The sequence below is a fragment of the Orbicella franksi genome, chromosome 7, assembly GCF_964199315.1.
Source record: "Orbicella franksi chromosome 7, jaOrbFran1.1, whole genome shotgun sequence".
Lineage (NCBI taxonomy): Eukaryota > Metazoa > Cnidaria > Anthozoa > Scleractinia > Merulinidae > Orbicella > Orbicella franksi.
This window is the reverse complement of record NC_138151.1, coordinates 23484025-23497756: the sequence shown is the minus strand read 5'-3', so window position 1 is coordinate 23497756 and position 13732 is coordinate 23484025. Positions and strand designations below refer to the sequence as shown.

At 38.1% G+C, this 13732-nt stretch overlaps 4 protein-coding genes across 9 annotated transcripts in view; 1 reads left to right on the top strand and 3 right to left on the bottom strand.

Annotated features, from left to right (window-relative positions):
• The window catches only part of LOC145492241 (uncharacterized), a 629788-nt gene that overhangs the window by 182214 nt on the left and 433842 nt on the right, over positions 1 to 13732 (bottom strand). The window lies entirely within an intron of this gene.
• LOC145492269 (fibroblast growth factor receptor-like) overlaps positions 1 to 13732 on the bottom strand; it is a 113430-nt gene that overhangs the window by 65237 nt on the left and 34461 nt on the right. The window contains exons 5-11 of one of the 2 annotated variants that reach the window (XM_081471666.1): positions 12511 to 12774; positions 11348 to 11596; positions 5836 to 6096; positions 5344 to 5394; positions 4330 to 4427; positions 2874 to 2929; positions 1978 to 2153 (exon numbers count right to left, since the gene is read on the bottom strand). In XM_081471666.1, the coding sequence (XP_081327792.1) occupies positions 1978 to 2153; positions 2874 to 2929; positions 4330 to 4427; positions 5344 to 5394; positions 5836 to 6096; positions 11348 to 11596; positions 12511 to 12774 (1155 nt within the window). The remainder of the gene's footprint in view (positions 1 to 1977; positions 2154 to 2873; positions 2930 to 4329; positions 4428 to 5343; positions 5395 to 5835; positions 6097 to 11347; positions 11597 to 12510; positions 12775 to 13732) is intronic. The other variant, XM_081471667.1, reaches the window with a different exon arrangement.
• Positions 7341 to 8680, top strand: LOC145492355 (uncharacterized). The gene has a single exon (XM_081471795.1). It carries the CDS (start codon positions 7364 to 7366, stop codon positions 8678 to 8680), a length of 1317 nt encoding a protein of 438 aa, XP_081327921.1. The 5' UTR covers positions 7341 to 7363.
• LOC145492500 (uncharacterized) lies at positions 8876 to 9932 on the bottom strand (the record flags this gene model as incomplete). The annotated part of the gene is made up of 1 exon (XM_081471958.1): positions 8876 to 9932. A coding segment is annotated over one exon (1053 nt), but the record flags the coding sequence as incomplete, so codon positions are not given.

Below are 13732 nucleotides of genomic sequence, written 5' to 3'. Positions count from 1 at the left end.
GATGAGTTAAGGTATATTGATCCCCATGACAAACACGTTTGTTTCAGTTTGTATAGCGAGGTTAAACAAACTGTTTGTAAAATTATCTATAGCCCCCTTCCTTAGGTTCCCTTCCTTCCTTAAAATAATTATGTCCCCTAATCCCTCAAAACTGGTCCTGAACCAATGTCAATTTCCTGTGGCTGCCTTTCTAAAGAAATCAACAAATGCACACCAATAAACAGCCACTGGCAATGTTGTTCTGCAGAACTCAAACCATGGAGTTTCTTCCGCGTGGAAAATTTTCATGGAGGCCGCGATTTGCATCCTTACAAGCACTATTGCCTGGCAACGGCACTCCAATAGTGCCCAAAAAGAACATTAACTTAATACGACAAACGAAACTGAACCCACCTTTTGACAATCAAAAATTACGCCGTAGAACTGCTTTATTGCTTTCAGTAAAAAACCGATAACAAAGACTTACGTCATAAACACCTATCTCTTCTTTATAGCGCCTGAAATACGAAAAAAGAAATATATTTAAAAACTTGAAAATTTAAACATGTCATACGGAAAATTGGCATTCGACTCCTCTTTTCTCAGTGTTTGGAAATGTGGTCAAATACAGCCTTTCGTGTTTGATGTATTGCATCATAAATAATCAAAGGAACAACTACTATAAAAGCTGACAAGGCAAATATAACATGCAAGAAATCTTGAACAACTTGATGAGATGCTTTTGGCATTATTGATCTGCGGTGAGCCATTTTTTATCCCACAAGTGAAAAGCAACCTACCTCTTTTTTCCAGCAGTGCCTAAGAAACAAAAAAGTAGTTAATCAAGCTTCATAGTGGACACAGTATACATGTACTAGCAATGAGACATAACGGCGGAGGAGGGAAAAAATACACTCTAAAATATATGACGGTTTTACCTTTCCTGTGTAGCCAAACGATGCAAAGAATCAGGCAAATGATTATAAACACAAGAAATCCAATTACAGCTGCCCAGATGACGTCATTGCACGAACACTTGCAGTCTCCCGCAACTATGACAGAAAAATGAAAACCGCCCAGTTTAATTGGTTTCCTTAATGTTGATCGATCTTATTGGCAACAGGCATACAAATAGGTCATTTCATTTATCCACTTAGAGCAAGAGAATTTCTCGAATATACAATACCTTCATGCGTCTATATGGAAAAAGAATACTACACTGATTTATAATACTTCCCAAGCACAAATTAAAAACACGGGCGGATTTAGGGGGATTTATTGGGTGGCCACCTCCCTGTTAAAGAAGCAAAATACTCAGGAGAGGAACCTCATTGTAATTTGTAATTTCTACTTTGTGGTACTGCTAGTATTTCTGGTGTATCACTTTTAGATTAGGTTCCAATTCTCAAAATGCACCACTTTGGGACCATGCCCCATTGATTCTGCAGTCCCAAGTTGCCAGCCAAATTCTGGATCCGCCTCTGCGTAACATCAGGCGATCGACTTGGTTTGCACGTTGGTTTTGACGCACATTCCAAACTGACCTGGAAAGTTTAAGTCTTGTTACAATTCACGAGCTCTACCGTCACTGTTGCCTATAAAACTCATGTTAAATTTTAAAATTGCAGCTCTTACAGGTGCTGTAACATACTGATAGAAGGCATTGAATTAGAGGCCATGCATGACCAATCCAATTCCAGCCAATTGAAGCCATTGTAGTTGGCCTAGATCTTACCGCTGTTAGTGTAAGAGTAACGCAGCAGGGACCTTGGAGGTTTAAGAGAGTAGTGCAGGTTGGTTATCATAAGGCTTGCAAGCAGAATACTTGAAATATTCCCGCTTTTGAAACATTACGAAAATGGAAAGCTATGTTTTTTTCTCGGAGATGAATCGCGAAAATATCGGGAATGAACAACCAGTTGCAGCGCATTATTTCGCGGTTTTTTATACATTTAAATTATCTTGAGCTGCCATAAAAATAAGAACAAAATGTTTCACCTTTAGTGCTTGAAGTGTCCGTTGGTGCAGGAGAAACTTGTTCAATAGAATTGGGATCGACTTTGAATCCATCAAAATTATCTTCTTCTGCGGCTGTCTTCAGAACATTCAACACCTCACTAACGACTGCACTTCGGTTAAATTTCATCTCAAAATCTACGATAACGCTGCCACACCTTAAAACAAAAAGATCTCATTGCACTGTGAAAAACCTATGACAAAACAGGAATGATAACTTCCTGAGCTTCTACCGGGGCTAAATTACGGTGATAATAATTGATAAATTTGTTAAACGGTTTAAGAGCAACAAGAGCGGGGCTAAATTAGTTTATTTTATATATATTTATGTTTTCGAAAAGTATTGAAGGACTTGTTCCCGAAACCAAATATCCCTTCCGAGCTAGCCTTTTCAGACACCATTTTTGTCTGCTACCTGTTTTTTAGAGAGGAGTGCAGAAATAAACTGATGCGATAGTAAGAAAGATGATTACTTTTTTGTACCTGTAGACCTATAAAACTTTGATAAACACACAAAAACAGCGCTAGCAAGTAAATAATTCAGGCATTTCCTAGTGAACGTCAAAGTATGACACCTTTTTTTGTCACCTGTTTCACTAGTTTGTTCCTTCACACCTTCACCTGAATTGCATTTACTTATAGCAACAGAAGGCGATGCAGTATATTGCTAAGCTCGCCATGTGAGTGCAGCTCTAGGTGTAAAACATACACTATTAACCCGAGTAGCTAAACAAGGGCTAGAAAATATGATCTAGTTTACCGTCCCAAACGTCACAGCATTACCATCTTCCTTGTTCGGTCCCTTAATAACCAACGCCTCGTATACATCATAATTACGTTCACAAAACACAAACAGAATGAAAAAAGATTTATCATACCTACTAGCTACAGCTTGGGCGGATAAACAACCCAAGTGTCTGACACGCTCACAAGCCTGAAAAGAAAAATGTTAACTCACTCAAACCATCTACTGACAGCATAGAAAGTTTCCACGCGCGTAACATTACATGCAAAAGTTGATAAGTTAAAATTTCATTTCAATATTCCATTGCGTTATCCTTTAACACTTAGTATGAGTACATAAATGCGTGCGTTCAAAGATTTTGCGGCACCATGATCTTTCTAGCTTCCTAAAGCAAAGAACTTAAAGTGAGAAAAGAGTCCATTTTTTATTTGTCAGTGTTAAAACTGCCTTGGGTCAGACTGATGCAGGACTTCAGGCATAGTTTTGAAAAATGCATAAAAAGTGCGGCAAAATATAATGTGACACACAAAAAAACATAACATGACATAATTAATAAAGTACACGAAAAATTACTCCATTCTGATTGGTTGAGAACAGTGCAGTTTAAGTGTAACACAAGTGCAATTTTGTGGGGAAACCTTAAAAAAAGTTTTCTCGAATGAGAAAAAGTGGCTTCAAGAAAGATCTTCCGGCACTTCCTCCACGCGAATTTTTTCATGCTTATATTTTTAATAAGTAATCATACGATTTTTCTCGTTCAATTTGGAATTAATTTGCACTTGTGAGTTCTGAAACTGAAATTGCACTCGATGAAGCGGCTCGTGCAATTTCAGCTTTTTCAAAATGTCACTCAGGATATCCATAAAACCAACCAAAATACCAACCACTTAACCCACCAAACCTTCACCATATTTAGTCCGGGTGGTGGGGGAAGGGATGTAATATTAATCAAACGTACATGGCATGTAAAGTCACGTGCCAATCACTCCTAAATTCTTTCACAAAATTATCGGAAATGTCAGGACAGTTCCAAAATTGATTTCTAACCACTCTACTTTGTTTGACCACTCTAGCATTATTTTGTTTAAGTTATACAAGTTATTATAGTTGTTTCCCCTCCGCCTCCCCCCCCCCCCCCCCCCAACAGCCCAGGCTAAACAGGTTTGCAAATACATATTTTGAAACAGTCCAATCATCAATATTTGATGATGGATGAAAAATGAACTATTAAGTTATCAGAGAGCAATGCTCACAGAACAAAAGTGCACTACAAATTATGCACATGAAAGAGGATTCCGCTGGCATTCTGAGCCTGTCATTGCGGTATCTTTGTTCAAATTGCTTCTTAGGTGTCGCTGGTAATATTAGTGGTTCCTGTATGTATTATCCCTTTGTAACAATGTAGAAATAAAAACATGTGTAGCGGGCAAATCATATCCGCGGCATCAGTAGATAAAATTAACTGAAGCAACTTAATGCGGATGATTCTTCTGCTCCAAAGACTTTCAAAAGAAGGCGTAACACACGTCAGTTTAAGCTATTTTATGCGTTAATAGATTGTCTGCGACATGAAAAATAAAATAACTTACCAAACTGGGAAACTTTTTCTCAACGTCTAATCGTTCATCACAGCTCTTATCTATGATCGCCGTGGCGGAAATGGTGCTCTCTACAACTTGAATAGAAACTAAATACATCTGACACAAAATATCACCAGGTAATGGGGAGATATGCAAAGTATGAAACGTAGCTACTGCAAAGATGGTAACCTCAACTCTCTAACCACAGAGATAAAGCTACAATATGGGCTGACTTGAATCACACAGTACAGCCCACTTCAGCCATCGTGCTAATAATCTTGCACAAGCGAAATATGTCTGAGTATTGAACGTGTCCAACGTGCAAATAAGTTGACCAGTCTAATCATGCAAAAGAGATTTGCATGTTCATGCAGACAATACAACGAGGCCCTTTAAGATTCCAAATCTTGAGTTGAACATGATATGGGTGTTCTCATATACGGAATTTGAACCCAAAATGTCTGGATTTAGCCACAATAATATTTTCTTTTTTTCATTCAGTTTTTTCACAAAAATCCCAATTTAAAAAATCCCTAAAGTGGTCGGTGTCGCTTAGGGGAGCTTTAATTACAAATTTTTCTGAGAACGTCATTGAAGTTTCCCGAATGTGGTCAACTCGCAAATGTGTGTTATTTTTTTAAAAAACTATCTTGAGTTCCTGTATTAACTATTTTTGTTTCACTACGAAAACCAAATAGTTGTTTTCTGAAAATTCCGGCTATTTTCGTCTTAGCATCTTATCTCCAATTTTTGCACCAGTATGTTCTCGTAGACACAACTCTAATCTGATTGTCTCTCGCTGGTTTCCGTTGTTTCTTAGCTAATCAGAACCAGTTTGCGACTTTCACTCGTGGTGAAAGCTGCACCCCTTTTCGTTGGTATGCTTTTTGTCTAGCTTCCTAGAATAATAAACACCTACACAACACTTTCTGGGCAGGCTTTAATAAAATGCTTCAGGTCCACAATCACAGTTGCCATCAACTAAGAGCACTCCAATAATAAACACAAAAACAAAACCCTCACCTTTAGTCGTTGGCTTTGGCAAGGTGGTTACTGTAGTTTCTACAGACTTTTCTGAGATTGGAAAAATAACACATTTTTCATGCGGAACTACCAAACATTCTCATTGGTAATTTGTTCAGAAATCTAAGCTCGTTGCATTTTTTAATTGAGGGATTTCCATTTCTCAAGAAAAAAGGCGGATGTTCTTCTTTATAATATGGGTGATGACTTCTGAATAGAACAACCGCTTTGAATATGCCATATGATAATTTTGATTAGATAAAAACCTTCCTCAAGTTAGAAATGCAGTGAATTGATGCAAAATGATAAGGTTAATTTGCAGAGTGCACTAACATATATAGTAAAGTTTGTGGGAAACTGAGACCTTCTATAAAATTATCTCTTACAATTTTAAGAATGAGTGCCGTGACTGCTTTATATTGCAATAACAGCTATAATGCGTGATTAGTCTTGTAAAGTACCTTATTTAGCAAACAAAACAATTCAACCTACCAACACGTAACTGGACCGTGACAGTAACGTTTCCTAAATAGTTTTCGGCAAAACAGGTATACCATCCACTATCATCTAACACAATCTCAGGAAACTTCAGAGTGTTGTTGGTATTTATCAAAGTGTTCGGCGAAGTCTCATTTCCATCGTACCAAGTTATGGTGGGATGAGGGTTTCCAAGTACTGAGCAAGAAATTGATGCTGAATCTCCTTCAGACACATCAATAATGTGACCTTCTTCCTTGGTAGCCGTTGGGGGATCTGAAGGGACCAAACAAAGAGAAAAGCAGAATAAGGCCTTTGATGTCAGAGCTGTAACTACTGTTAGCTAAAGTGCAATTCTCATGTCACAAACATGCTTGCAACTGATGCAGATATTCTGTTCCTATACACGATCCTTGTTGTAAAATCACACTGGAATACTTTGAGTTTTCCATCACAATAGACCTCTTTAGCTTCGCGGTCACGTGGTCTACATTGGGTAAACAAAACATTCAAGATGGCGGGCGCTAATGAACTTTCTGTTGTAGCATGGACAAAATCGTTGCGAAATCTAATCTAAAAGGATGTGGAAAAAAAGAAATTGGAGAAAAAGGTTATAAATTCTTTACAGAAAATTACATTCATGATGTATTCGTGAAAGAAGAAGACAGTCGATCGAGGACTTGTTATGTCAAAGGCCGTTGTTTCCGAAGCCAGAAGAAGAGCGAAGCTCCTCATACCGTAAAATTGAAGATTGCTGCAGACAGAGAAGATAAAGGAAATGTGGAAGAGGCAGAATGCTCATGCAAAGCGGGGTAAATATAACTCGAAGTTCCACCACAACTACAATATAATTATCACGCTGGTGTAGGCCGTGAGTTTAGGTCACATTCCACAGGTCAGGATTACAGGTCACACGTACACATCGAATACTAAGCCGAAAAGTGTTTCGTCGATTTAAAACCGACGATAGTTAACTGGGCTTTTTGAACCTGCCGTAATTTTTTTTATCAAAAATACAAAGATTTGTGTTTTGTTTTGGACGCGGTAAAATTTTCATTAAATTTTATCCAGATTTTGAAAGCTCTAATTATGCTTTCATTAAATCCAATGGTCAGTGTGCATGTTAGCAGGTGAAATGTTTTTTTTTTGGTAAAATCTGTTTCCAACCTACATTAATCTGCTTTAACCTGTAGATAGCAATTTTAGCAATAATCTGAATTATTTTGAAGTCCAATAAATTGTTTATAAATTATGTTCAGGTTGAAACAAATCAGCTTAGGTTGGAAACAGATGTAACCCGAGAACCAATTTAACCTGCAACATATACAATCACGTTTCAATAACGTATGGAAATCAATATTTTTGCATTGTTTACAGTGTGCAATTACTAATAGAGAGTTAAATTTTAGTCATATTTCCATGTGTATGTAAATGTATTGTATTGATGAGTTGCAATGTGACAAAATACAAATAACTTAATTGCAGGGTTGGAGGCCACTGTAACCATGTTTTTGCTTTGTTGTACCTGCTAAATCATTGGAGTATGTTGGGGATCACAGAGATCCCAGCAGATCAAACTTGTACAAGTGTGCTGCAGCAGTGGCACAAACCACGAGGTGCCAGTATTGAACCAGAACCAGTAATGAAATGTACCTTTGTCAAAGCCTCGTCTGACCAAGGTGGCAAGCGAAAACTGGCTCCAGTAACTTGTAAACTTTATGATGCAAGGGGTAAACATCTCAAGTTAAATGGGTGGAAGCAGCAAAATGTGATGGAAATGTGTCATTACCTTTCAAACGAAGAAAAACATTCCCCTTTTTCATACCTGATCAGTGATCAGGAATGTTCAACAGCTACACATACTGTTTTTGGGAATGTCCCTCTTGGTTCAACTTTAGGGTATCAACTGACTGATTTAAAGGAAACCAATACAACCTTTGCTTTTTATAAACCAAACAATTGTGTAACACTTCCAAGGGATCAGCAACCACAGGGGGTTTTGGTTTTTCCCAAGATTCCAATTTCTAGTGCATGCAGTCAGCCATTTATTCCTCCCAGTAGCTTTACACATACAATGTCGGATCCAATTTTGCAAAGCATTAGCATAAACATTGAACGAGCTTGGGACCTTCAGATCAGCACTGTTAGTCAAGCTCAGGAGCCCACATGGTTTGAAGAATGTAAACTTCGACTAACGGCTTCAAATTTTGGGAAAGTACTTCATAGAAAAAAAGAGCCTACAGAGCCATTTCTTAAAAGTATTTTTGAAGCAAAGGACCTTTCAAATGTAGCATCAATTCGTCATGGAAAGCAAAATGAAAAAGTAGTTAGATCTCACTATGCAAGAAAAATGCAGAAACACTTGGATAAGAACTTTACAGTATATGACAGTGGTCTTGTTGTTAACCCCACCCACCCCTACCTTGGTGCTACCCCAGATGGTAAGGTGTTTGACCCAACTTCTGACCATCCCTTCGGATTACTAGAAATCAAGTGTCCCTACACTTGGAGGAATCACACCATGGAAGCAGCATGCGAGGATAGAAACTTCCCCTGCAGTATGGTTGATGGAGTCCCAAAGCTTAGAACTGATGATAAACAGGGTTATTATGCACAAATCCAGGGACAACTTGCCCTTAGTGGCTTACCTTGGTGTGACTTTGTAATATATCTATCAGGATCACGTAGTCTTTTTGTACAACGTATTAACTTTGATCCTACCTATTGGAACAATACACTGTTACCTAAATTAACCATGTTTTATTTTAAGCATTGCATTCTATTCTTGAGCAAAGAGAGGGCAACATCTGTTAATCCATGTGAACAGTCACTTTGCCACACCTACAGTGTAGCCCATTGAGAGTAGTAACTGTTAATACTGCATCAACATTAATGCACCAATTGAGGCTCCTTTGAATGGAAAAGCAAGGAAAACAAGTGTATTTGTTATTGTTGCAAACAAGTGCATTACTTAACTTTCCCTGGTAGCATTAGGTACAGGGTATTTAATGTATCTCACGTTTCTGTCACTGTTTTGTTTTGCAAGTAGATCTTGATTTTTAAGTTAGTCTGACTTCCTCAGCTAAAATAGGATCCATAAAGTTTGAGAGCAAACAGCACACTGTCCAAAGTTGATTTATGGTTCCCAGTGAGCTGATTGGGAGTCTACTGTTGAAAATAAGAAAACGCCTGACCTTCCCAATGGCTCTTTCAACATGAATCCTGTGTTTAGCTATTGTTTGTGTTCTTATGACTTCATTTTCATTAAATTGAGGTTTTTCTTTTAAAAATGGAGGAATGTTAAGTTGAAGTCCGATTTTCTGTAAGTCTCCTCCTATGTCAAACCCCTTGTCAGCCATTATGCTGTCACCTTCCAAGATTTCTGATACTTCCTTTTTTCTTGACAGTAAATCGAGAAATCCGCTCCTAAAAACTATCTGTTTGTCGGATATGGACCCTGTGTATAGCTGTGAGACAAACATAAAGCCTCCCATGGAATCGACTCCTACCAGGGATTTCAATGTATTTGTAGATTTATAGTTTGAATAACTCTGGGACTGAATAACAAGGGAGGATGGACACTGAATTTTTAATTCAGTGCAGTCAATTATAATAATGTTATTGGGATAATCTTCCTTGAACTTTTTGGGCATGTTTTCTAGGATGACGTTCCTGTGAGGCCAGATCTTCAGGGTGCCAAGTTGTATAAACAACAGATTTAACCATGTAATAAATGTATTTGATATTGTTGCTTCTGCGACATTAAATCTCATTGCTAAGTCAAGATTGGTTAGGCCTAAACGAAGCTTCATCATAACTAGTAAAAACTCGTCTTCCACAGATAGAACATGATCTCTTGAAGAACCAGGATCAGCTTCTGGTTCCGAGCTCCCATCATCATCACTTTGTGATTCTTGATCAGAGTCGAATAACAACGACGTATCAATTTTGCGCTCTTTGCTCGCCTTCGTGTTCCAGTATGTGATGTGCTTTCGATGACCACCAGGGAGAACAAACTCAAGTACCCTTCGAAACTTTTCATAACTGGAAAACCCGGTTAAATGGCTAAAATATTTCTTTTCATTACCTCTTCTGTGCACTAGATCTCTCAAAACACTCACCCAGAACCTATGCTCGCAAGGTATCTCAATGTTTGATTGAATGGAACGCGAGACAAAGTTCTCCCTACCAGTTTCGTCGTATTCTCCTTCACCCTCGGATGCCGTTTCCGTTAATTCCGATTCTAGCAAAAGATTCACCTCCTCGATCTTTCTTCGTTTTTCTGGTAATGATCGCTCAGGTGTTTGTTTAGTCCAGCTAAAAATTGATGGACAAGCGCCGGCTCTCAGATACCTTTTATTAGCGTGAGGGTTTACGAAATCTTCCTCTCGGAAGTGAACTGAACAAAGTTTTGAATATTTCGTGACCGCAAAATCTTTCTTCGTGTCCCTTTTTATCCTAGAGATCCAAACCTACAAGGTAAACAGATTAAATTACAGGTCCACATGTAACACAAATTTACGCGATCGAGCGATCAGGTTACATGTGTTCACCTTGAGGAGTTTCTTGTCCTCTGGGAATCCATGCCAAGATAGCTGTTCCATAGTTGAGTTGTTGTAGCAATCATAAGCACAACAGTAGTGCACCATTTTGAACGAAAACAAGCGAAATTACGTCGAAAGAAGAGAACGTATCCTAACTCCACGGTCTCTCGCTGCAATTCCTTTGCAAACACGAATGTTTGTTTACCCAATGTAAGTCACGTGTTCACCCTATGACGTAACAGTCTAAAGAGGTCTATTGTCATTGTCACACTAAACCTGTCTCAAAAAAAGAAAAAAAAACAATAATGCTGGAGTAAAACGTGTGTTAGGAAGCTTTAGATTGCGAGGTGCTCCAAAGCCGACCAAATGTAAACGGGAATCAGTAGACAATGTTCGTATTCTTGGTAATGGACGGGAACCAGCTTGTAACTGAGGATGATACGTGGAGTCTTTTCAAAATTCAAATGACATTAATCTTTTCTAATGATATTCCCCCGCATTAGCCTTCATGGCAAGCTAGTTCCAATCCAATACCGAGAATACGAATATTATCTATTCGTTCATGAAGACCATTTCATTAGAGCAGGTACAATAAGGAATTTGTTATGTCAGATTAGTGGTCAACATAATGATAATCATCGAAAGATTAAAAATTCATTCAAGGGCGGCTGAAGAGATCCCGGATTACGGAGTTGTACTTGGAGCATCATGCCATATCCCTTAATAACAAGCTGGAATAAACACTTATTTTTTTTCTGGATCCAAACACCAGATGGCTGTACAGTGAGTATGTCAGAAAAGAACACTCTTACCTTCTTAATACTTCAATAGCAGGTAACAATGCCTTTCAACTAATAAACCTTTTCACTCTCGCTTATAAGTTAATCTTGAAACATTTTTATGCAAACTTAGGTTTAATAGTAGTATGACCGTGAGATCACATCTATACAAAAACATAAACAATGCAATAGTTATTTTCTTACACTGCACATCAATGCTGACCATTGTAGAGTCCACTCCACAAGTGTTGTTTGCAGTGCACTTGTATTCTCCAGCTTGAGCTCTAGTTATGTTGGTGATGTTCAACAGATTTCCCTCAATAATTTCACCACTTTTGACGTTCCTCCAGATAACGGTTGGATCAGGAATACCAGTTACATTGCAGTACACTTCAACATCGGTCCCTTCCACGGCGGTTTTATTTTCTGCCCTTTTGGCAGTGGCTGCAGGAGCTGTAAAAATGAATTGATGTAACATGTTACTTTTCTTTAAAGTTATGCAAGGAAATTAAAGTGGAAAATGTCCCCAAATTAGAACGTCAACACTGAGTTCCAGCTGATTTTGGAACAAAGCTGCACCTTTGTGAGTTTCGTCTTCAACTGGAGATCAAAACACAAGGATATAGCAAAGCTCACACTCTCGACCTTCAGATCCCAAGTTCAATGCTCTGACAATTAGGCCGTTTCAGGATGGAGAGGTAATTGTTATAAATCTATTCATGTCTGTTCAGCGACTACGCAGATACATTGCAGCCTGTGATGTAGCAACAAATGTCTAGTAGAAAACAAAACTAGTCTGCTTGCCTTTGCTTTTTGTGATAGAAAATCAATAAAACTCAATTATGCCTAGCCTGTAAAATATATTTCAAAGTCTGGAAATGATCAGGACGGGTTTGGCCTTATCAGATTATTCACGCTGTGTTATTGGGCAATATGCTTTACCTCGGCAGAACGCTCTTACTGCAGTACTAGGGTTATACGTACATGTAATAGGTATCCTGACATTATTCGGAGGGGAGAGCGAGAGGGAAATATCCTCTCACGATAAATGAAAACAATGCTCTATTCATTTCACGTTGCCAAAACCAGAGCTGAGCTATCAGCTGGTTCTTCTGATGGTTGTTAGTAAAATGATAAATGACGTTATGGGTGAAGACGCAAAGGAAATTAACGTAAGAGGAGCTTTTCTATGGCGAGTCTAAATAACACTCCAATTACACAGACTCTTAATAGAGCTCCGTTTGCCTAAGTAACACTCCAGCTAGCCTGAGTAGCACCCTGACTAGCACTCTGGTTAATCAAAATAGTGCTCTCGTAGCTTGAATTCATGACAACATTTGCCACCTAAATTAGTTATGCGAGCTCACCAAGAACAGTCAAGATGGTGTCACTGCTTCTTCCACTATCTTGGACAGAATTATTGGCCTCACATCTAAATACAAACTGGCCAGCATTTTCCATTGTCTTTATCACTGTTCCCAATCCCATATTGTGAATCACAGTATCATTTTCATATAGCAAAAAAGTATGGACTGCTGGGTTAGCTTCAGCGCTGCATGTGAAGTTTATAATGATTCCGGCACAAACTTTGTTTGTTGTATTTGTGGTTAAATGAACATCGTCAGGTTTATCTAAAAGACAGGAAAGAACAGAATCAAAAAAACTTAAGGCCAGAAAACAAAGCATGTCATAGAAACCAGTTTCATCGTGGAAAAAAAAAATAAATCATTCGGTCTGTATGCAGATCTTGGGTCTCTATATATACAGTAGTCATTATTGCTGCCAAGCAAGTTACCATTTGCATTCCCATGACAAACCCAACTATTCTAATGCATTGGTCATCAAGCTTAAATGACAACTATCATAATTTAAGAGAGCTTGAACGTAAAAATCGAGAAAAAAAGCCTTTTTGCGGCGGATGGCAAAAATAATTTTTTTCCAATTTTCTTCAAAAACATTTTGCAGGTTGAGGTTCTATAGAAAAAGCAATACCTGCAATATGGAGGTCATGGGGGCTTTATCTGGGAAGAAATGACGCCTGGAAGTTCACACTAAATGAAGTGACTAATATCCTAGGATCAAAATGTCCAACTTCAGCTGGCGAAGTATGAAAAAAGGAAATCGCGAGTTCGAGCAGTTGAACCGCACTGATTTTTTTGCCAGTGCCATTCAAATATTTATTATTTTGTAAATTTCACGTCAAAAGTTGTTTTCTTATGATAGTTGTTTAATAAACGGAGTTTAAATCTCGTAAACTCTAAACTAGCCAAAACAGTCGCTTAAAAATTGCGTTAGAAAAAAACTGCAAAATTCTGTGGGTCCAACCAATTATTCAGGCTGATTTTTTATCGATTCTCTAGATAATATATCCCTCTGAAGATGAAATGAAAAATCTCGTTGGGATTTCTGATTTTAATCCGTCTTCCATCACAAAACTTAATGCAAACAACGGGCCGAGTTGAGCTTTAATTTATGCATGTTTGCGTCCCGACAAGCAAGCTCTACAAAACTATGGCCTGTTATTGCCATTTTAAAATTACATTTATACTTCCATTACAAAATTAATTTGTTGCAATACAGCCATAAAAT